General features: G+C 38.6%; 1 protein-coding gene across 5 annotated transcripts in view; it reads right to left on the reverse strand.

Moving 5' to 3' along the window:
• Positions 1 to 4,495: 4,495 nt before the first annotated feature.
• Positions 4,496 to 25,672, reverse strand: part of NEK11 (NIMA related kinase 11) — an 82,931-nt gene continuing 61,754 nt past the window's right edge. For 3 of the 5 annotated variants that reach the window (XM_039706888.1, XM_039706877.1, XM_039706918.1), the window contains 2 exons: positions 24,809 to 24,869; positions 4,496 to 5,962 (listed from right to left, as the gene is read on the reverse strand). In XM_039706888.1, the coding sequence (XP_039562822.1) occupies positions 5,559 to 5,962; positions 24,809 to 24,869 (465 nt within the window). In that variant the 3' untranslated portion in view covers positions 4,496 to 5,558. Of the gene's footprint in view, positions 5,963 to 18,755; positions 18,853 to 24,808; positions 24,870 to 25,672 lie in introns of all 5 variants that reach the window. The other 2 variants (XM_039706899.1, XM_039706909.1) reach the window with 2 other exon arrangements.

Genomic DNA, 25,672 nt, shown 5'->3' on the forward strand with positions numbered 1-25,672 from the left:
GCCAGAAAGAGATTTCTATATGAAAAAACCTGAAATAGAACTCATATTAGAGATGCTGAGAGGAAATAACACAGCCCAGGGGAATATCTGCATGCCATGGTACAGTAAGGCAGTTTTTGAGGGATCAGCAGATAGCAATGGAGAGAGGAGAGCAATTCACAGATTCCCAGCTTCTTCATAGCACTCGATCACCTCTAGGGCATAAAGCTCTAGCACAGAATCACCTCATTGACAGTCCATCACACACACATTTCCATGCACAGTCACAGAGTCATATTTCATTAAATACTGGGTTTCTGTATTAAAATCCATCTCACAACACTGCATCCTCCTTTATGCCTTGCCTTACCCTGCTATCCAGAAGCCACCACTGACTGCCTGGCCCAGCATCAAGTTAGGATAGGAGGAGTGCTCACCTTGGCTGGCTTCCTGTTGCATTTGCTACACAAGCTCAGGTTACTTCTCTGAACCATCTTCCCCTCATATTCCTGCTGGACAATTCAGCTGGGAGGCCTGGGAGGCTGGGATTGCCTTGGAGCCCTTTTGTACGGTGCCTGGTGCAGTACCTGATCAAAACATTCAGGTTTTTTTCTGCTCAAGGTTCATTCAGCTGTGTATTTACCTGCTCAGAAGAACTTTTTGGAGCAGCTGGCAGATACTTCGTTTATCAAGAGAGAAAATGTATTCTTGAAGGTTTGGTGACATGCTGTACATCAGGATCTATACAGGCCCATATGTATATAAATATGTTTGTGTGTGCATGCCTAGATGTAGAGGGAGATGACTGATGGATAGACAGTTCATGAGAGAGTCACAATTCATTTCTCTGTGTAGATACATCTACATAGATATGACATTCTCAGGCTCCACAAGACAGACTGCAGCTTCTGAATGTTATATCAATACATAGGACAGTTAACTAGTACAAAGCAATAATCTTCTCTTTCATTTGCCAGTTTTCTCCAGAGGTATTTTTTTTTATTGTTTGCACACCAATGCCTTTGTACTTTGATTACAGCTACACATGTAATAATAAAAATTCCAACAAAGTCAAGCCCATTTCATCTACAGGATGATAATCACAGTGTGTGTTTCTGGCACATTGCAAAACATTGGAAATACCTGACCAGGTGTCATCAAGTGGAATGGAAAATATTTACCCAAGAGGTGTACTTTTAAACCAGCTGACTAAATGTCTGTTTCCCTCAACTGCTCTTTCTGCTGGAAGTTTTCCCAGGACCTGCTTTCTGCTTTCTGACCTGATGGGGAGGTGACCAACTGCACAGTGTGAGAGCACTGGAAGTCAGGAGGCTGTAGTTAATCATTCATGAGCAACTGAGGACTGAAACCTGTCTGCAGAGCTAACAGGGAAAATTATCTGTAAATACTAACTAACTTCCCAGCCATGACGGCCATATTCCAACCCAGATAAAAGAAAACTGGACCCTTAGTTCTAGGAACCAGAAGCATTTGCATGGTCTTCTCTTGCTGTGACCACTTACAGCAAGGTTTCCTGTTAGGTTTTCATTCTTAGTCTCATTTTAAATAATTCAGTGGCCTTCAGAAAAGGCCATTCACTCTCTCTTTATTCTCCCAGCCACAAAAAAGTGACAAAAATAAGTAGGACTGGGTGTGGTAACTAAGCATATGAGGAGAAGGAGCAAGAGGAAGGAACCTGCAAACCTTTTCATCCCGTTCCATCCCTTGCCCACCCTCTGTGCCTGACTAGTCTGTACATAAATACAGATAAATCTGCCTTTGCTGTTAGCCAGCTCTTCTTATGTGCTTATATCCAGCACATCTGGGTAGTTATTACCAAGGCAGTCATATTCCTGAACAGGAATAACCATCAGCCAAATCAGCATCTGGAGAGGGCATTTTCATTAGACTTCTACTTACTACCAATAATTACATGCAGGAACTTTGTGCTGAACTTCTCCCTCCTGAAAAACAAGATTATTCAGTGGAGAGAGGTTAAGGAGTTTTCAGGTTAGGCTGTGCTGTGCACACATATTACATACAAAATAACAAAGATAAATGTGCCTTCGTTCATATTTATCCTGTTTCCAAACAAATCTCCTGTTTGAGCTTTTCTCCTCTTGCCCACTAAATCCCCACAGATAACAGTGGTTGCACCCACAGATCAGTCTGAGCTGATTTATATCAAAGATGAAAGGTCACCCTTTGCATTATCCATATGGCCCTTTGCTGCCTCCTACCCTTTTTTCACCTGTGTGTCTCTTGATGCTCCATTGCCCCAGTGATGTGTGGAGCTGGAGATGCAGCCAAGGGTGAGCTCCTGCTGTGCCAGGTGCAGGTTTGTGGTTTTGATGGGAGAGCCTGTTCATTACAGGGCAACAGTCACAAAGCCTGGTCCCCGAGGGAGGAAGGTTCTTTCCTGCAGACAGGATTTTCAGGCACTGGGAATCTCTATTTCATCTTGCAGAGAGGAATTCTGATGCTTTCTAGAAATTATCCAGCAGAACAATCACCTCTAAGAAAGGATTTCCTTTTTGTTTGCTGTGAAAAATAGAATTGGCGTGCCTCCTAATCCAGCTGTCAACAAGAAACTGACAGTTATATTTTCTTATCAGAAAACTCAGGTGTTGTTTTTCCCTTTATAGTTCCAGGACCCTTATACCAGGTTTAAGGCCTCAAAACATTTAAAAAATACTCACCCCACTTCCTTTGTTTTCAGTATCTCTTCACCAAGCAATTCATCTTGCAGCATTTTTAAGAGAATCAATAAAAAAGGCAGCAAGGTTGCCTCATGCTTGCAAAGCTTTTGGTACAAATATGTAGGTTAAATGGGACTTTTTATAAAGATTTATGTCCAGCAACTTAATGCCTTTACATTTATTTCCTCACATTTACTTCCAGCAGTTCTGTTGCTTTTTTATTACTGAAGATGTATGATATCAACAATCCTCCTCCTTCCTTTTAGAGTTCTACTAATGACCACCAGCAATGGAACTTTGCAAGTCAAACAGTAATGTAAAAAATTTCTGTTAAATCCATGGGATGTAATTCTGTGCTTTTACTACAGCTCAAAGGCAAAAACTTCCTGCTGTGTTTAATGTGTGTACTACATTGGCTAATTGTACTATGATTCATGTAAAAAACCCACAAAATGAAGCAAAGTATGGTTTAAAGCATACAAACAGTAAACCAGTAACCTCCAGATCCCCAAATGCCTTGAAGGTCATTCCCTGCAGAGAGCAGAAAGCAACTAAGTGAGCGTAAAAGGCACTGTGAGCTCTTTTTCCTGTGCAACAAATGAAAGAAAATACTGCTCATCAGAGAGCAACTGTTTCCCTGAAGTCAATCTGAGTGACTGAACCATGTTTTTCAGGTTTTAAAGGTTTCCCTTTAATGATCATCTGAGTCCTTGACTGTCTTCAGGATCCTGACCCATTCTTACCCAGGTATTTTTTCTTGTAAGCTGCATGGAAAAAAACATGAAGAAGTCTTTGTCACTAATAAAAAGCACATTGACTGCTTACAGAGGCTGGTTTTGAAGTTTTTGTGATAAATCACCTAGCAGCAAAGGTAAAAGAAGGAGTGAAGATTATCTTCCTCTGACATTATTCTCACCGTGTCAGTTACTCATTGTTCACTTTTGGACTTAAAAGTCCCTGCAACATCCAACTCTCCTCCTGTATCTTGGACTTCAGCACTTCTGTTTTAAAATTATCTTAAGTTATGTGCAGAAAATATGGAATGAGGCACACCTACACAACATTGAGAAGGATGGGGAGTGTGAGTCAAGAAGAAGTAACAGGAAAGAGACTGAAACCTGACAAACAAATGTGTTTTCCTACCTCAGTGAACATCATAGTGGACTTTAGTCTCTGGCTTGTAACACCCTGTATTCTAAATAAAAGCTGAAGCTAGAAAAAGCTGAAACATACCAGAATGTCTTATTACTTTGAGCTGGAAGTACAGTGCTACATAATCTGTAGCTGGAGGTGCCTTTTGCTTCCTTAGCTTATGCTGCTGCTAAAATACATTTAGATGACTCTACTTACCTTTTGCTTTGTTCTTAACATATGTTTTAAAGATGGTTCAGTAGCACTGCTTAATTGACCATCAATACTGGTATACTTCACTGTAAATAACTCAGGTCAAATAGAAATGGTTTTTTTTATATTCCTATTATGAATTTCTTCTAATTCATTTAGTACAGTCCCAAAGTCCTTTAAGAGTTGTGGTGAAAAATCAGGAAGCATAAGGATTATGATAATGGCTCAATGCCTAAAATTCATTTGGTCTACAATTCATTTTAGATTCCTTTACCAATTGTATGACTTTGTTAACCTTTATTCTCTTACACAGATGGAGGAAAGAGCTCAGAATGCAGAATAAGGAAGGAAGAGGTAGAAGGAAAACATTAAGTGCATAATCAGAGCCTGATAGAGAGTTGAAATCAGCAGGAGTGGGATGCATATGAAGAAGGGAGCATAAACACTAAGAAAGAACATTAACAGTAACAATCTGCAAGGCAGAAAAAAAAATCAGTTTATTGTTCCATTTTTGAATGAATTTAATCCAAAACTCTTTAGACAGGAACAGTGTATGACCAGACATATTTCTGCCATTATGAATACACACATCCCTATCTCTGTGTATGTGAGCATGCATATATGTATATAAATATTCACATATGTATGTATGTCCACAGTTTCTTTAAAGCTCAGATTAAATGCAGCCCTTTTGAACAATCAATAATAACAAGACAATTAGGGGCTGAGTGGCCCTACATATACATATATGTTTAAGAGTAAATCAGCCAAATTACAAAAATTATGAGCTTAAGTATCATATGGACAAGTTAGCACAGACATCAACAGCAGCTGGAGTCTAATCCTGCATCATTCCATCAAAGGCAGCTTTGCCAGTGATGCACTGAGCGCAGGACTGGCATCCAGCCACAGTCCAGAACACCCTTCCTTTGCTTTAAGTGGCAGAAGAAGGGGACACAGGTAAATGTGAATCCTCCCTCCAGTGACACAAACATTTGTTCTTCTTCCTGCTCCTGAAATTTGTGCCATATTTACCCACTTCTCACTGCAGTCTGGACTCTCAAATGGAGCTTACCCACATGCTTATGTACTACATTACCCTCAGCAGTGTCATCCAAATACCTCATGTGTGGGAGTCTTTAAAATCAGAGGGTTTTGGGAAAGCTGCAAAAGGCAGGCCTCAAAGGCAGTAGAACAGCAATTACTGCTAAGCAGTAGCCATAAGATTTGTCAGCAGAAAAATTATATAAGTAGAAAAGTAAGGACAAATAGAACAATGGTCTGTGTATTAACACTTTTCTAGAATAACTCCCTAAGCTACAGAAAAGTATATCTAACAAGATATTAGAAAGTTCTAAGCTTAATAATGGAGCTCTGTGCATTGTACTTTAAGGCTTACAAGCAGGGATTGTATTCTAAATAAGCAAGCATTGTTTCGACCAAAGGTACGTGTGCTTATAGCGATTGGATGGAACTACAGTCAATATGCTTTGTTGCAACATTAAGTTCTTTGTCTACTGCCTGAGATGTGAGCTGCTAGCATCTTCCTATTGACATAACCACATAATGAGACTGATGCTGGAAAGTAAAACAGCTTGAGACTCGTTCCTCAGCAGTCCTGTCCTGTCCATGATTTGTATATAGCCCTTGGCCAGCGATACTCCTGTACTTGCCTGCTGGTCTGAAGGAGTTCCCCTCCTCCTCGGTGCCATTCACAGCTGTTGCAGACACACTGTCACAGCTGGAGATGTGGCTCTGAAGCCTGCAGCTGTTCCTCGAAGTACAGCAGCTGATCCACTTCGAAGCAATCACTTGCTCTAGAAACCAGTTTCTCCAAAGAGCTCCTGATCTCCTCCTCACTGGCATTCTGCTGTCTCGCTTGCTTGAGGCAGCTGTACACTGCCTCGAATGCCTCCACTCCCAGCTTCCCAATGGCAGATCTGGGGATAAATATTATAGAAAAGGTCAAGTAAAAAGTAATTCATGTTATATAGTAACACAAACATTAACTAGTGCAGATTATTTTTAAATGTTGTAGGTTTGATTAAAATATCATGATGCATCTTGTTTGCCTGACAGGAAAAGGAACTAAAGTTTCCTGGTGAATTTCTCCATGGTTAGTTGCTATACAGAGCCCAAGAATAAAAACCTGGCCATAGCGAAGTAATGGGAAGCATGGGCATCTTCATTGTTACAGTCCAAGAAATCCTCTTCCTGCTGAGTCTGACAGATCTTTTATCTACCATAAGTCTGGTAAATGCACATGTATTACTGCCTCTGGATTTCATCAAAACCCAAAGAAGCAACCCAGACAGCTGAACACCAGTGGCATTTTATGTGAACGCACTTTGTTATTCATTGTTTTATTTTAGCTTCTATCAAAGACAAGAAAACCATTGTACAAGCTCAGTATGAGTTAACTTGACACCTTTTTCTTTTCTACAGTGCTCTCCTTTTATCAGAACACAAATGTGTAATTCAGTGACAAAACACACACTCACAGCATCTTAATATTGATTTATAAAAAAATAACCATTTGAAAACTGCAAGACAATGAACAGCATTTCTTCCTCCTAAAGGAAAAAACATCTTTAAGTTCATGTATCACAGGTAACAAAATTTTTCACTCAGTGATGGCTTCATATTTTGATGAAAATACAAGGGTAAATTTCCTTCAGTGTTTCAGAGACTATCTGCCAGCTCTTCATGCTTCTGACAGAGGATTTGGTTTTGTTTCACTAAACCTTTACATGCAAGAGCAGTTGAGAGTTGGTTGTCTTTTAGACAAAAAGGAGGTACTCGGAAAGCAACCATGTCCTGTGGTACCTGCAGTAGGCTCACCAGCCAGTGCCTGAAGCAGCAAGAGCTGGGACACCCTCAGCTTGTGGCTGTACCAAGGATGATCTATACAGGGGCAGAGAAGGGGATCACAGATGTCTCCTGGTGCCAGCATTAAGGGCTTAGAACCCCAGTAAATGTGCACGTAGGTTCAGAGGGAGCAGGCACACTTCCCATAGCAGTTTAAATAGTTAAACCTACCTCCCAACAACAACTTCAGAAAGTGCAGCTAGTAGTTTTTCCTGGTTTTGTACTGATTCTTTTGTTACAGGTCTAACACCAGGGCAAGGTCAACTCTTCTCACACAATAGCATAATCAACCTAATGGTGTAGTTGCTTTTTATCAGTGGTCATCCTATTATTGCTGAGGAAAAACATCATCATAGTAAAATGTCAGCCAGTAAGAGTTCCATATTATGTGAATTCCTCAATTCTTAGGAAAACATTGCAAAGAATTCTACTTTATTGCTTCTCCCATCTCACTTGCTCTTTGCTTTTCTAGCACCTCTATCATGCCCAGGTGTGATCCCCTTCAGCTTCAGTTCACTCCTCTGGTGGCTCCAGACACAGAGGTAGATCAGGAGCCTGGGGCAGAGAAAGCCAAGACCCAGGATCAGAAGTCACAGGGCCAAGTTGGAATCTCTAGAGGTCTAGACCTGACTCAGTTCCTGCTTCCTATAACTAGAAACTACCTTTTTATTTGCTACCAAGAATGTTGTTTAGGAGAAAATAAAAACTGTTGGGAAAATGTGATTCTCAGACACTGAGTTTGGATTGGATTGGATTGGATTGGATTGGATTGGATTGGATTGGATTGGATTGGATTGGATTACCACTGAAAGCTAAATGGAGATTTGTTTGACAAACAATGTGCATGTCTTCACAGGACTTTATCAAAAACATCACAATTTCTCTCCAACAGTTAAAAATCAATACATGAAAATCTGTCCTGAAATTACTGCTACTTCATCAGTGCCTTTAATGACTCTTCTCTCCCTCTTAGACAAGTATGTTCAATTTTTGGGCAGTCCTATCTATTTAAAGATGAAAAATTAAGCAAACATATACCTTGGGAGTATTGCTTCTGCTAAAAAATGTGACCTGCAGACTTGAGTTTTCTCTGTTCAGCTTGGCAGAGCATGCAAATGATACAATAGAATTAAAGGGAAAATGTTCATAGGTTGAAAATTACAGGGTAGGTAACAAAAATTATAACCTGCTTTTACAAAAGAAGACATCAGGCTCTGTTTGGACTTGAGAGCTGCATTAATTTGACTTTACTACCACATCATACATCACAGAGGCAGAAGTGTGGGATCTCAGAGAGTAAATGTCAGAGAGGTGTCACCAAGTGAATCTATGATCCTGATGGAGGGAGAGGGGAAGGCACTTCCTGGAAAGTGGGGTTGTCCTTTATGGCCCTGATCCTGTGCTAGGGGATATTTATCCATCCATGTAAAATCCTAGAGAGGCACAATTACAGATTGCTATTTCACATGAAATATGGGATACCTGCACTAATGTTTTTAAAATAATTAAAGCCTTACCACCAAATGTGCTATGAGAACAAGTACAGGACTCCCATTTACAGCCACATTTGGCCATCCATGTTTGCTGATTTACTGGCATTTACTCTCTTCATGCTATCCTATAGCTCACTCACCTACAAACTCACTGTGAGTCATCATCTCTTTTTCAGCCAAGACAACACAAGCAAAGGGGATACCTGACATCTGGGATTTCATTACTGTGAAAAATTATGGGCCAGACCTCCTTCCCACACTGGCCTAAATTGTTTTTCAGTGTGCTAAAATCCAAGGAATTACATCGGGCTCTACCAATCAAGGGTCAGGCTTCGGATGATGCTCAGTAATGTGCTTAAATGTCATATCTCAGATTGTTCTTTTCTATCTTTGTTACAGAGTCTTAAATGGAGGGATTCATGGAACTCAACTTGCCTCACTCCTGGCTGCACAGAGTGGTCTCCAGGCAGAGGAGACACAGGGCTGGAAGCATGCTGGGACCACCAACCCACTGGCTGCACAGCAAATATTGCCACTCTGGGGACACTGCCATCCACATAAACTGTGGCCTTATAAGAAATGACTCTTATTGCTGGCTCTTGTGCAGCACACAACACATGCCTGAGAAAATGAACTGCAACAAGACGCAAAGGCCATATTGATATTTGATTTGTGGATAATGATGGAGCATGGACATTAAATAGAGACTTAGTTTTATCAAGGTTACGGCACTTCTGAGTATGCGAGACACAGTAAAGAATATCAGCAAAATCATAGGCACTGCTGGAGTTAGAGGGGAGCTAAATAGGAGCCTTGAGAACTGCAATTTTTAGACACAGCGTGTCTAAAACCATTCCAAGTAATTTAGTGGATCTGAATTTATCAGGTTATCTGGTAATTCGCAGATGATTTTCTACGCATCAGTGCAAAATTACTAACATTTGACAATATAATAACGTGTTCTCAGCTGGCTGAGGAAGTTGTAGATCTTTCCGTAGATGAACAAAGAATTCTCTATTATTCCACTGGTCTTCATTTTTACTATTCTGGTGCTGGCTACACATTAACATCTCCTTTCTGGCTTGGAGATCAATTACAACACACCTACCTTTATGCCACACTGACAAAAGCCACAAAACAAGATTAATGCTGAAGTTGAACTCCTCCTTGGGCATTAGCATCCAGGTTAATATCTCTCAACAACTTGTCATGACCTGCCTTGAAGGATAACTATGACACAAATCAGCAGCTAATGGGTCTTTCAGCTTCTCACTTTCCAGTGTCATTTAGCATGATGGCAGCTATCATTTAAAGCCATCCTGGTCTCACTGGTGCCTTTAGGGAGCTGTAGTCTGTGCAAGGAGAGGCTCTGCAAAAGCCACTACTGAACACTCCAGAGTAGTAACACCATGAAAGTCCTCCTGATCAGGCATCAGCAATAGCATCTCACCTCTGCCATAACAGGCAACAAACACACTGCTCCTAAGGCAAGCACAATTCAGTTATTTCAAAATACCAGTAACTCATGCCTACATCAAAGCAAATCTCAATAAAGAAACTTTCTGGACATGGGATACCCATTCCACTGGGCATTTATTTATTCTTTTGAATGCAGCCAGGCCACCTGCATCCACCACCAAAGAGCACACTGTAAAGTAGATAACAAAACTGTGTTGATTTTGGCTCATGGGGCATAAAAGTAAGTGCAGGGATCTTTGAAAGAATAATTTCTGTAGATGCCTCTAAATTCTGTTCTTCCTGACTCAATGAGCTAACTCCATAGAGTCCAGCAGTATTACTTAGAATTCTCATCAACACATCCAAAAATGATTTGTCCCTGAATTAATGCTATTTCCAAGCATAAATTTAGTAACCCCATATTTCTCTTTAAAACAGTACAACCATGCCACTTAGCAGCTAACCAGTAGTGATATGAATCTCAGTGAAAAAGATTGTTATTTATTTCTCGAGATGACTTTGCAAAAGAATCAGGAAATTACATACCCTTAGTCTCATACAAAATATTGTTTTCTAACTGTACCAGAAAATCTTAAGATACCTGCTACAGCATCTCATGGTTCAGTAAACAAACAGGTTTATCTCAGTTAGAACACAAAGGATCTCTGTCCTCTGAGTTATCTTTCTGTCATTCGGTTTGCTGGCATTACTGACTATGAATGATTAAAACTTTGACACTTGAAAGAAATGGCTCTGGATTCAAATCTTCATTTGCAGCATAACTTCTCTGTTGCTGTTTAAAGACCCCTTGAGATCTGCTAGGAGAAGGGCATAATAAGTTCCATGATCCAGGCTTTAGGAACTTATTTCTAAAGGTAGGGCAACTCTTTTCTAGTTCTGACAGCTGTTCAATCTTGGGAATGTGAAAAAAATAGCTAAGTCTAAGAAAAGGTCTTATAAAAAATTTAAAAGGCAATGGAAAGTATTATTATATAAAAGCTAGTAAGAAAAGAAATACAAATTACTAATATTAGCCCCCACCTTCACCTTCAAGCCTCAATGGACTTCGACTATTCTCATATGACTGCTGAATGAAAATTTCTTCACTTGAAAACACAATGATAATTTTCCTAATTCATCCTTAATTACTTTGTAATTCCTGAATTAAGGCACCTTAATTTGATTGCAAACAAAACTCTCTGATGTCCTACTTCAAACCCCTGCAAAATCTAAAGCATATTTAAGACATGTTTTCCCATGAGTTAAGAAGGATCTTATTATTAAAAGATGTAGACACACAGGTGAAGAACTATCCACCATAATATTCTCCATGCACCTCATATTCAGAGATAAATTAATTTATATAATAGGAATTGAAGCTGACATCTGCTTTGGAAGAAGCGTTAATTAGAATTTAGAGCTGCTAGTTGAATTCTAGCTACTATGAATTTAGAAGATGCTTTATCATAAGAGAAAATATTTCTTTTGTTTTTCCCACAGCAGGAAAAAAATACAACGAAACAGTCATTTAAATCACATCTGAACACTGCAATTTTAGTCTTCCTGTATTAAGAAATTTACTACCAATACTAAAAATAAGAGCGGAAATATATTTGCTTCTATAGAGCTATTCTTAATGAGGTAGGGTGAGTGATAATTACACTGTTTCACTGTGGCCACGAAGAATGACCTGAAACACACTTCCCTGAGCTTTATACACAGTCTGAGATTTCCTAGTCTTTCTATAATTATTTTAAACAACATTCTGATTTTTAACAGTGCCATGTCATTCAAAGAATCTTTGAAAAGTCATCAGTTTAATTCCTTCAGCATCACTGATCAAGATCAAGAAGGAATTCCTGGCACATTTAACACATCCCTGATGCTATTTGCTTTGTTTATCAATGCATTTGTTTTAGACAGGGGTCTCTGAAGGGCAGCACAAAACACAGCTACTTCTTGAATGTGGGCATGTGAGGATACAGTAGTTACTTCTGAAAAGTAAATAATTATATGCAGATCTTGTAAGAATTTAAGAATATAACTGCATTCTCCTTTGTTCAGCTGTGTGGTAATACAGAGTTAATGCTGGGGTTTTTTTACATGGCTTAATACGGTGAGGTAGTCTCTCCTGACTAGGATTTCATATCAAAACGAAAGTTTTAAAACCAACAATTTACCTGTCAGAGAAATGAAAAGGCACTTATGCATTTCAATGAAACAATCAGAATACTATTACTATATATATTTTTTCTCAAACCAAGCACTGTCTTTAGCCATATTCTTTTAAGTGTTACTACATAAAACAATGCATTTCTGAGTTAGCAATAACTCAGTCTCATTAAAAGGTTTGTCAGTGCTTCAAAGGTGCTTCAGTGGAGAGATTAATGAAATCAGTTGGTATAGAGATAGACGATTCTTGATAGAAATATCACAAACACCACAGTAACAAAATTTCCAGCTGGGCTTGAGCACTGTACAGCCACAGAGGGAGGTGAAGCAGCATTCAAGCTCTGAGCTATGCTAAACACCCATACAAGGTTACAGTAAAAGTAAGAAATACTCTTAAACAATCCAATCAAAAAGACATTTTAAAATCTAAAAAAACCCTCTAACCGCTGTAGGATATGAGATGTCCAATTATGGCAAATATTTAAGTGTATATATACATGTACATAAAACAGACACTAATATATACACAAAAAGGCTCCCAAACCCATTTGTGTAAGGTTTCATACAAACAGTTTTCTGAAAATCAACCATTTGTGCTTAGTTCACATCTATATCCTCCCAATGGGGTCTGAAGCTAGGTGGATTAAATCCACAACTTTTTTCAGGTCTCTTTTCATATCTGTAGCTCTTCAAGAAGTTCCTAGAACAAAACAGTGACTAAGGCAAATTCACGTTTTGGCAGAGCCCTACAATTCCATGATGACACCATTCTACAGAGAAAGAAAGACAAGCAATTACCAACTATGGACAGTAGATCTACGATTTTCAGAAAGACATAGAAATATTTACACATTCAGTTTCTTCTGGGCCTGCATAAAAATAAGCTTCACAGAGCTGTTTAGGCATTTAAAGATATAGATAGAAGTCTAGTACTTAATTTTTTTCTACAAAGCAAACATTTAATATCTTTCAAAAGAGAGCTCTGGCCATTCCTGTGTCAAACCTCTTGGAAAACTCCCTACCTACTTTTCTCTCAAGCAAACTTTCCAAGGATGCAATGCTATTCTAGTAAACACTGTCAAAATTATCCGAGTGGTTCCATATTGAAAACAGACTATATCATTAATGCTGCATGAAAGCGTTTCTGCATTTGCAAACTATTGACAAAATCAAGGTGCTGGAAATCTGAACAGCTCAATCTATGCATTATGCATGCTCAGCACGAGAAACTAGGCAAGCTATGCTTTGTGTGCAAAACAAAAAAAAGTATAATGCTCTGAATGTTTTCAGTATTTGGGGCCACTTGACATTTTCAAATGAATGAGTCTATACTTAAAATTTTAGTTGTTTTTCTACTGAAATGCAATTTTCAAAGTGCATAAAAACTCTCTAGTGCTGAAGCAATCATAACGTTAATGTCCACTTTAAAAAAATAGTCCTTAAAAATTCAGAATAACAGAATGACTCATGGATCTATGACATACAGCTCAGCAGAGAAGCTGAAAAAAATCTGTTTTCTTTACATATCTAAGCAAATTCACAAAATATAGCACATTGTGATGACCTCAGGTAATAATAATACGAGGTAATAGTAATTCAAGTAATGTGCAAAATGGGCAAAAGATGAGCATCCCAAAAAAATGCGTCAAACTTTAATTGTGCCCCAGTACTCACTCACTCTAACTACTGAGTTTGTTCTCATTTATTCATTTCAAAGTGCACCCTAGCAAATGTAAAGCTGCTAAGAATTACTGAAAACATGGTGCTGGCAGGTGACGTGCTCTTCCCATCCTCAGATGCAAGATGGAGAGGAGCAGCATAAGAGACAAAGTGCCAACAAGAGAAGCAGCCCATTTTTGTCATGGGAAGGGGAGGAGTATGGACAGTGGGAAAAAGCTGAAGGAAGTCCCAGGGAAAATGCCTGAGGAATCAAATAATCAACTCTAATTTTGGCCTTGAGGGGTTTCTGCTGCTTCTGTTTCAGAGGACTCCCATGCTTCTGAGCAGCAGGCACTGTCTCACTCACCTTCATTTCTTCTTAGGCAAGACAAGGATTTCCCCATTCCCATTTTCAGTCGTTGCCTGGAGGCAGCAATGACTCCTGAGCCAGGAGCACTCACTCACTTCTCCCTGACAGAAGCCAAGAACCAATATCCCAGCTTGGCCACACACAGGCAGGCTTCAATCTTTCAGTGCTCCTGCCGAGTTTGCTGTACTCTCACTTGCCTGTAAAGCAAACTGCAAACCCAAAATGCTTTCTTCAAATTTGGGTCTGGAAAGTATTGAAAAGTATAAATGGTGCAATTATCTTAAAATGGATTTTCAGTAAAAGAAAGAGAAACTTATGGACTAAGATATTTAATTTTTTCCATAATAAACTCAGTAGACTCATTTGAGACTGGCCTTTAAAAATGAAGTGTGAGAAACTGTGAAAAGGAAGATGGATATGTAAATAAAATTTTGGCTTAGCTCATGAGATGCAGAAAACTATAGCCATGCTGTAAGATGCCTTGGGATCACCAGACAGAAATTATTACCTGAAAATGGAGTTTTGGACAGAACACTGGTATGTGTAAGAGGAAATTCAATTCTCAAAAACATTTCAGGATCAATACCCTCAAGAGTACTCTATTCACCTGCAAAAAAGTGGTAGCTCAGACAGGGTCAATAAACTTCCTTACCAAGTATGTCTTTTGTCTGTGAGAAGACATTTTATTCCTCAAGCTCATTTACATCATGACACTGTCAACATGACAGTCAATGGCAATCAAAAGGTCACTGATAAGTTTTTAAATCAAAATCTTAAAAAACAATTAGCTTTTCTGTATTTGTTGCTTTTGTCTTCACTAAAGCTGCCCTCAATGACATCAATAATAAAACCAGTTTCAGTTGGTTCAGAAAGGTCCATTCTGCATAAATTGAAATACTACATCAAGTAAATACTTTCTTTACTGGAATTTTTTTTTATTGTAAAAATAAATGTACAAAAAGTCTTCTATACTTCTAGCATTTTAGGACTACTTATCTCAAAGAACATCCAGTGCCTACTGAATTACCTCAAAATGACCTTTATATCTGAATTTTTAAGATAAACAATGCATTTGATGGCAGCATCACAAGCACAAGAAGCATATATACATACTGCTCATGAGTCTAAACCAATAGTGTTATGAGCATTCACAGGAGTAGAACAAAAATATCACCCAATGCTTTTTCTTCATGGCTTCTGAAAGACTGCTTTACTTACACTCAGCAGGGGATGATGAAGTCTTTTTCCTGATCGTGGTATGCTGCTGTGCGTAACACTTTGGGGACTGACTAAGAGGTGCTTACTGCTGGGCTAAAGGATTTTAATTTACTTAAAATTTGGGGCATAAAAGCCTTTTCCTTCTAGTGCCATACATTTTATTGAATTCTAAAGTGCATATTAAAGTTCATGGCTATTAAAATGACTCATTGTAGATATTCATGGATATCTCCACAAAGGAGCACAAAATGATCTGTACCAAGTTTTTTGTACGGACCTCGGGGGAAAAAAATTAATAGGTGCTAGTACAATTTAATCTGATGGGGGAAAAATGCTTTGGCTTGAGGAGTTGCTTCAGAAGAACAGTGTGGTTCTCTTCTGAGATGCACAGCTGGAAAGTCTCTATAGGGGAACATCAGTGGAACAGTCTGAACAGTTTGTCTTTATGGATCTCTCCATGAAGATAACTTGGCTCTGGACAGAAATGTGGCAGTAACGCTTCTCAGACTCGGCATGCACCAAGTTACCTCGAGCCACCAAGGATGGGAACCACCAGGAGAATTTGATGGTGGCCGGGACAGAAGACACTAGGAAATGGCTCCTCCCATTTCCTACATCTAACATGATTCCTCAGTTTCAAAACCTAGTATAAAGAATAAGAGTCTCACAGTTCCAATTTCTATATTTGGTTGAGTTGTCACTGCTGGCACATGGGGCTGGGAAGGAGCATAACAATAACCTTGGTGGGAGCTAGTTCAAAAAATTATGATTTCTTATCAACACTGCAGATCCCAATATTGAAATGCGTAGCACTGAAGTGGAAATTTTTGTGGAGACAATTAACTCTGCTTGAAAGGTAAAGCTAAATCTCTGCTCTTATAAACTTCATAATGAATTCTGATTCCAAATATAACAAACTAGAAACTATTGTCACTGGAGTTGGTGATTTTATCATGACTTTTACTGAGAGGACAGAGATTCATATTGATACTGGGTGCGATCAGCTGGAACAGAATGTGCAATGGTAATTGGAAAGAAAATGTCAGGGGAAATATTTAGGGGTTGTAGTGATAAAAAAGCCATTTCTTTTCACTTAAAATAGGAGGAGACCAAGTACTCCTACCTACCACATTCAAGAATATCAGTGGCTTCCTTCTATATTCCCATACAGATTTTTAGCACAGCTTTGCTCTCACACGAGTATCCTTGTCAAGTCTGCCATAAGAATACAGTGGAAACCTCCTAAATTGATGCTCTGATACACAGCAAGTCAAAGAAGGCATTTAGTGAGTCATGCTGCAGTAACTCAAGCAATGAGCACATAACATCTTGTCAAGTGACTGCCTTGCTACAGTGGTTTGTAAGCCAGCATTATCCACTTGTCAATTGGAAATGGCTAAAAGGTGCTTTCACTGTTAGACCCTGTGTTATTTTAGATTAATTTTATCAGAGCTACTGACATTTTCTGCCAGCAACATCATCTGTAATGCATGGGCACAAAGTTTCTTTATGAGCAGCTCATCACACAGGAGTCTCCCTCATCAGAACCTATTGCTCTTAACACCTGAAAATGGTGCAAATCCTAAACCTTCATAGTCCTCTTTCTAGAGTGACTTGACACCCAAACAGATTTCAGTGCACCTCCACATGATCACCCCTGCTCTGCTCTTCTCTTTCCTTTTAGGAACTCCAGCTACTCAGTTTGTCTCAGTAAGACAAATCCCCCACATTGTCTCCTTTATCAGAAGCTGTCATATGGAAGACCACCCCCTCCTCCCCAAAAGTCTGCACCTATCCAAGTAAAACTGAATAGCACAAGTCTAAATTATATTAGCCTTGCTTATGTGGCACTGTTATGTGGATAACATTCAAAAACCACATCATATGAAGTTTGCTGAAGGATGAGCAAAGAAGCTGTGGCTTTATGTACTGATTCATAGCCAGATGTGCTTCCTTCCCACCACTGCAAACCCACCGTGCCCTGTGTGCAGATTGGTCATGGATTGGCAGGGATCTCCTTGACTATGCACATGCTGAGTACTGTGCTCACTGACTTGTTCCTTAACACTTTACTTTCCAAGCAATTAAGTCCTTTCTCACCTTAATGTACTCAGAAAATGAAAAAGTCATGCTATGTTTTGGAGAAAGGACAATAATGTGAGTCACGACAAACCATGAAAACCATGAAACAGCACTGGAAAAACAGAATTTGAAAGAAGTGATCTAATCGTACTTCAGCCCTAAAAGCAATGACCATGAAGTCCAAATATTTTAAGTTCTATCCAGAAACCATGAGAACACCAGGTGAAATCTCTAAGTTTAGTGGGCATTTTGACTAAAAATCTCACCTTGTAAGTAGCTGGGACAACATAATGCATTAATTTATTTTTATAAGTAGTTTCCATGGAAAGAGAATGGAAAGCAGTACAAGTGGAAGGCTGTGAGACCTGGGACTGATTGCACAGTAAGGGCTAAGCCATGAAGTGAAACCTCGGGAGCTGCCGCATCTTGAAATACTATAAAACCAAACAACTTCTATCAGGAGTAAATGTGATTGGTATTTTGCTGAAGTACATGGTGATTTGTTTCAGTGATTGCTATCAATGCTGTTGGAACTGTACTCATTTTCTTCAGAGAGCTCACTTAAATAACTCTTAGCATCTACTGTTTGAACTTATTTGTATTCCAATAACATCCAGCACATTATTAGTACTGTCCACCTACACAGGAGGAAAAATTGTCCTTTTTTAAAGAGTTTACATTCTGAGAGCAGTTGAATCTTGCAACGTTGTAAAGAATATTTGATCTCAGAAATAATACACATCACTATGATTATCAGATCAACACCTAAAAGAGGATGCAATCAATCTTGGAAGGCCAGAAATTACTGAGACAAGATACAGGCTCAAGATATATTAACCAGTACATTCTAGAAAGGAAGGACAGATCTTCATTTTATTAAGACACTGAAACCTTTATAAATAAAGCTGGGATTTCAGCAATGCTGAAAACAAGTAGACAATGAGTTTCAAAGGGAACTGCCCGCTGTCTCATTTGAAAATCCCAGCCAACAGCAGCAATTTTGTTTGGTTTAAAACATCATATCACCATGGGAAACAAACCTACTTACTTTTCATTCCAGGCAAGAATGAAGTGCAGGTGAGGGAGCAAACATGGTGGTAATGTGTACATCTGCAGGTGATTTATGGGCATGGGCTGTGCTAATAAAGAAAGTGAAATTCAGAATGACACTGACAGCAGAGAAGATAAACTGGATCCTGGAAGGATGTCAGTGATTGTGCGGCTTACAAGAAAACAGTCAGAAGTGAGGGTCAGCTTTCATCCTCTCTGGAGGCAAGTAGGCAAGTCTCTAAACACCTTACCATCCACTTCTTTTTGTTGATGGGATTTTTGGGTTTTATTTGCTGTGCTTTGCCGTTTTCCAAATCCATATTCTTTGCCTGCACATTGGTAGCACATAAATATGCTACTTACTCCCTCATGCGTTTCAGCCTGGTCTCAGCCATTGTGCTGTTGAGAGCTCTGAGTCCCTGGGGCACCCCTGGAGACACTCTGGTGACAGTCCTCGAGCCTACAAATCAATGCACAGACACACAACCTTATTCACCTTCATCCCCTCAGCTCTATTGCAGAATCAAGGGCAGTTAGAAGGAGGAAGACTATTCCTGTTTCTCACAAGGCAGTGCCACATTAATTAAAGATGAATTAGATTATTAAATGTACATTAAGGGCAACTCCTTTCTGGGGGACAAGCAGGTTTATAGCTTAAAGGCACCAGAACTGTAATAACAAGGAATACACAAGGAATTACAATAGAAAGGAAAATCACTTGAGGAAGTTCTGGGATGGATAAACAGCCAACAAAATTAAATTTGTTTAGACAATATATATTTTCTTCCATTGTTTTTTTACTTATCTTTAAGAGCAAGAACATTCTTCCTAACAGGCAAGACTCTCCTTGAGCTTGATCTTTACTGTAAACTGGAAATATTTATCTTACAACATCAGTTCCTCCTTCTGATAAAGGTACTCTTTTTATGTATGAATATATATATATACAAAAACATACCTGTATATGTAAATACATATATATTGTAAGAAATATACATATGCATAAACAGACATGCTCACTCTTTCTGTTTGCAGGCCTTGGGAGCTGTTGCAATATTTCAGGACCTAGGGCACACGTACCACCGAGGCACTCATCCACAGGAACACAGAAATGCTGAATCACAGAGGACTGTCAGGGTTATCAGCTCAAATATGTTGCAATTTCATGTAGTCATCCCATCATACAAGTGGTTGTCCTAAGAAATTTATGTACTTTTTGCCCTAACTGCTCCCATTGAAAGACAATTTCAAAGCCTCACTCGGAGCAAGTGGCTAAAATCTCCCCTCTTATTTCCTCATAAAATTTTTTTATCAAGCAGTTCATGCTCATTTTCCTCCTGTGCCAGTCCTTTCCCTTGGCTTACACAGTTTTTCTCTTCCCTTTTGCATACACCTTTCATTTCTTCATAATTGGAAAAAGAGATCTTATTTCAGCTTTCAATTTGTTAAGCTGAACAAAGCAGCTATTTTAGCCTCTATTTGCAAATTGTTCGGCACTAGGATATCACTTCCCAAGAAAAGGAGAGGTAGCAGGGTGCAAATGTGTGGGCTGTGCCACACAGGACCCAAGTTCTGAACAGGCATGGGAGGTCTTTGCATGGGATAGGAAAAAGCCAAGAGTCAAACACGTTAACACAATGTCTTGTCTAACTGAGCACACATTCCCTTCCTACCAGGGGTTTTTAGCTTGGACTCAGCTGGGGTTTGGCTTAGTTTAGATTGCATTTGCAGGGATCACATGCAGCCAGAGGCAGCTTGCATCTCCCCTCCCTCTGTGAGCTGGTATAGACAGCCCCAGAGAACACCAAATGCTTCCCTGGAATCTGTAATCATGGCTCTCCCAAAAGTTAAGCTTCTATGCCTTACACGATTCTAGACCCTGATCACATCCATTTGAATACTGACATTAAAACTTTCCATTGTGAGTGTTCCTACTGAATCACTCACAGTGAATGTCTGCTGGATTCAGAAGCTTGGAAGCACAGAAGAAATGAATTCCTGATCCTGTTAGCAGGATGGACAAACAATTGCACATTTAAAAACATTTTCCTAACTTATTTTACACCTAATGGCTAGGAGTTATCTGGTGCCCAAGTATAACTCAGGTAATAGTTAATGTAGTTTAAAATATGAAAAATGACAAGCCTAGTTCCTACTGACAACCAATTATTTCACCCATTAATGCAAAAACCATTTCCTGATTGTTTACTGTAACAGTGCACATGCACACCCACATGTTTTACATGGAGTCTGTAAGCATTCAACTCCCTCAGCAGCACTGGAAAAATCAGCTGTCCTCAGGACAGCTCTGAGGAAACCCCAGGTGCTGTGCAAAGCTGTGCTTGTGACTCACTGGGCTCCTCTCTCAGCTGGCACAGTATTAAGGTCCAGATCTAGGGCTTTGGTGCTTTGAAACCAATTAAAAATTGATGCCCTGAGCACCAATGGCATAAGGAAAATATAAACCTTGCAGTCTCTTAAAAAGGAGTATATTTAACCACAGGCACCAGATAAATTCTGGCATTATTATTATTATTACAGGATATATCACTGTAGTAAGAGCTCAGCATATTCTGTTTAGTGAATTCAGTATATTTATTACTACAATATTTCCTTCTCCTCTGACATTTCATTATTAAAGACATCCTTCATGTTTGTTTCGGGTTTTGGTTGTTTTGGGTTTTGGTGGTTTTTTGTTTGTTTTTTTTTTGGTTGGGTTTGTTTTTTTTTTGTTTTTTTTTTGTTGTTTGTTTGTTTGTTTGTTTTTGTTTAGGTTTGGTTCTTTCCCCTGGGATTTCTCGTTAAATAATTCATATTTTGTCTGCTTTACACATTGGCATTTGGCCAAGAAAAACTTTATCTCTATGTGCAAACTCTCTATCTTTCTCTCCATTTAATACGATTTTTTGGCTACTGCAAGGCAGCACAGACTGAATATTGTAGGATGCTGCAAAGGTGTGGTTAGTCATTAAAAAAATGAGTTCTCAGTGAAGACTGCTAAGAGCTTGATACATTGGTACTACAGTACACCTCAACAAATTTTGCTGGGGTGATTCATAATCATACCAACTTCTACATCAAAGGTATTTTCTTAGAAGCAGTTATTTGATTAATAATGTATTTTGCACACAGCTTCAGGCAGTTTGTGTACCCACATATCAACACACAACAAGGAGCTATGCTTCTTCAAAAAGTTACCAGATAATTATTTGCATTTTTTTATCCAATATATCATTCTTGATCCATCAATTGAAGCAACAAGAGCACTGTCTTTTCAAAACCAGGTATTGTGGCTTTCTAAATGTATTTCAATGTCTCTCAGTGTCTAACCCAGTATTGCAGAAACAGCACAGGGCAAAGGGCAAAAGATCTTTGTCCTCTCAGGTGACAGAGCACCAGTTGGAGGTTTGCACTGAGAATCTGTAGAGAAAGGAATTTATTCACAAGTGCATTACCTGGTAAGAGTTTTCATAAATTATGGTCCAAAGGCATTCCTACAAACATTTCTGCTAATGACTAAAGAATAGGTGATACACATTTACTGCATCTCTTCATAAGCCATGATGTGTTGTGAAGCTGTTATCTCCACTGAATCACAAACTAATGTTTGTATTTCAGATTTCTTTTCTTTATCCTTCACTGCTACATATGAGATCCTACAATGCTTTTTTGTACGAGATATAAAAGATAAGAAACAAATGTGTTTTCTAGATGCATAAACAACACAAAGTGACCCAACTGCCCCTAACCTTCTCTTCCTTAATGCCGAGCAAATTTAGTAAATTTTAAAATGAGTTTTTCCAACTCCCTTATCTTTTGCAATTTTTTTCTGGGATCTTCCCAATTTTTCAATTTACCAGCACAGCCTAGCTTATTTCAAACACACTCCACATGGACCTTTATAGAAAACACAAAAGCAATTGTGTACCACAAAAGCTCTTGTACTTGGAGTGATTCTGGACTTCTTGAGGAGAAAATTCAGCTACCTCCCAAGTCCTTTTATAAACACAGAGATTTATACTAAACAAATTCCACCTGTTGAAAAACAATATATATTGATTGCAACCTTTTTATCGCAGCCTTTGCTGACATAAAAAAAAAAGTTCTAGTGTTTTTTCTTCCTGGTTGTTCTCTAACAACCACTTGAAATTATTCATTTTGTAATACTTTAACAATGAAAGATGCTACAAGAAATTCTGTCCTGGCCAGATTCCTGCTTCTATTGCCCTATTATTGCCATACTGTTTTCAGGAGTAGTCATTATAATTCTGTTGCAGCTCTGTAGCCCAGCAATGTTGTACTGCCACTGCTTGTCCCAGGCCCCACATCTGGAACTGAGTCTGCAAGGCTTCAGGCTTTGTCTGATCTTGTCTTTGTCTGATCTTGTCTGACAGAAATTTTGATTTAATTTCTTAAACTATAGCAGCAGTTCTTTGAATTAGTATGTAGTGGGCTGTTTTGTTTTATTTCCAGTTATTCTTGTAACATACAACCTGCTTTTTTAGATGGATTAGTAGTATTCTGTGTAGAAAGACATATTTATAATTAACTTAATTAAATTAATGTGAAGAAGTACAGATCTGGTACAACAGCAGATGCCTTGAAAAGTGGGAAGAAAAGATGAGATGTAAAGGACTACAGGCATAGGATGGCAAAAAGGGAGGCTCTGGCTAGTACTGGCAATGCCATGGCTAAAACCAATGTGCTAGTGGTTAGTTAAAGAAATGCAGATCTGGAAGGGGACACAACTACCTCTAGGGTGAAAAAGACAGCAAGTACCTAACCTATATAAAATGCACTATACAGAAAATTTTGATGTAATGGCAATATGGAACCCAGTGAAGAATATGCAAGGCATAAATGAACATTAGCAAACTCATAAACATGACCCCAACTGCAGGTTTATAGCTTGATTTTGGAAGAACTTAAAATAATGAAAGTTTAAACTTTCTAAGTGATACTGGGCATACAAAGACAAAAGGGAACCTGGAGATTTGTCTCTTATTATCATCACATATATTTCTTTGGAGGAAATCATACCTAATTACTACCTCATTTGGAAAAAGCCTGTAAGTTTCAGCACCAACTTGTTGGAAAATTTTTTGTGATAAAAGTACAATTTAATTCTTTAATATTACAATTTTTAAAAAGTCATCCTCTTGTCTCTAATACTGAATGGAAAAGATTAAGATAAGGCAGTTTTTAATATTGTTTTTAAAACACCACTGTTTGTCTTAGGCTAATATTCTTGTTTGTTCTCACCAACCTTCAAGGCAATTCCTTTCTTTAATTAAATGAAGGGATATTGAAGCACAGAGCAAATTTTTTTTTAATTTTAACTTCTGCAAACCCATTGCAGACAGTGATGCTGCAAATGCACAAATGAGTGCAGAATTTGGAGACAGGGGGTTCTCTGTAAGTGTGAAGAGAAACTGGATGTAAATGTTCCTTCCTTCAGTCCTGAGAGTCTCCTGGCATGGGACCCAGAAGGTGACCAGTGGCTACAAGACTATGATGGCAACAACTTTGATTATTCCTTTTTATCCTTCTTTGGCTCTCTCTTCCCATCTGCCCACGCTCACAAGCAGGGGTGAACCAGAGCTCAGCACTGGAAGAATCTCTGGAAGCAGAACTTCCTAGGAGTCTCCTGTGTTGTGGTTTTAGATAATCCCAAATCAGGTTTATCCCAACTGCACGAGTGCAAACGAAGCAGCTCAGGGAGGCTGCAGCTCCCATGGGAGCCTTTGGGAACCCAGCTGGCCTTTCATGCAGCTCACTCTCAGGCTGCTGCTGGCACAGTCCCCCCCGGTGGCCTCTGAGGACAGTGACTATGGCAGCCACAGGAAACAGATTTAGTTCACATAAGTTTTGTTTTTAGCTTTTAAGTAGACCACAACAACCCAGGTTTTCAAACTGTAAATTTATATACAATATTTTGCCAGAGATTTTAGGACTGAATTACTAACTTAAATTCTCACTCTTTTCTTTGTACCTGTAATGAGATACTGTTACATAAATTATTATCCAAACCTTGATAATATTTTTTAAAATATTAAATATTTTAATTAATTTTCTCTTATTGTTACCAGGATTAAAAACTATAAAATAGCTTACACATCCTCAAATATTTTCCTCTGAAGAAAAAATGACAGTAGCCAAGTTTCTAGAAGTTTTTTTAATAACATTCTATACTTCTGACTATCATGCTTTATGGTTCTATTATTTTCAACAAAAGCATTTAACTATTTATGCCTTTTCTTTCGGTATAGTTATCCTTCTTTTTAGTAGATTAAGGAAGTAATTTTCAAAGTGATCACATTTTTTGAGTTATTTTGTTGCAAAATGGAAATAGTTCGACAGTGATGCATACAGACTGCTAACAACTGCTGCTCTCTAAAGAAGATGCATCAACTTACTGAATGAGCTGCTATCCAGGACATTCTCCAAATACTCAACCATTGCCTCCATATCACTGTCCTGTGAACAAATGAAATAGGAATAGCATTAGTGTGAGCACAAACCTAAATACAAACGCTATGTCCCAGAGGTACCATCCCACAAACACAGAGGATATCACACCAGTAAGAGTCAAGACTAGACTATAAAGAAATTACATTGCCCAGGACATTTTCTATGTTTTCTTCTCCTAAAATACTAGACTTTGGAATGATGTAATAACCAAACAACAATTTAAGTCAGATTCCTTGCAGAACACAAGTGTTTAGAACAACTGTGCATGGAATTTAAAGGAGATATATTTACTGTGGAGGGTGGTGTGCAGTCTGTGAAAATATACCAGCATTTTATCATCAGTTGGTCCTGGAATATCTAAAACAATATCACATCGAAAAAAGCAAGTACATACTTTTTAAATATGCCAAAATGTTTTATGCTTATGATAGCTGTCCACAGCAAATTAATACTTATCTTTCATGTGATTGCATCTACTTACATGTCTAGTAACAGCAACTAACTTAAAAATTTTAATTAAGAAGAGATTTTAACATTTTTATATTTCAAGTGTTCTGCTACCAAACAGATGGCTGACAGTTTTGCCATTTTAATATGAAATGCTGTTTGTGTACACAGATGAAATTTAAAGTTCTGGCCATTAGGTAATGATTGTTGTCCAGGAAGTACATCACAATTTTATGACAGTCCAAGAAAAACTTGGACTCTGAGTGTGTAGAAGCTGCTGCCATATCACATTTAACAACACAGCATTTCCTGACTATTTAAAACTGATAGTCAAAATCTCGACCTTGCCAAAAAAATATGTC

The sequence above is a fragment of the Passer montanus genome, unplaced genomic scaffold (genome assembly GCF_014805655.1).
Source record: "Passer montanus isolate IOZ18808 unplaced genomic scaffold, ASM1480565v1 scaffold10, whole genome shotgun sequence".
Lineage (NCBI taxonomy): Eukaryota > Metazoa > Chordata > Aves > Passeriformes > Passeridae > Passer > Passer montanus.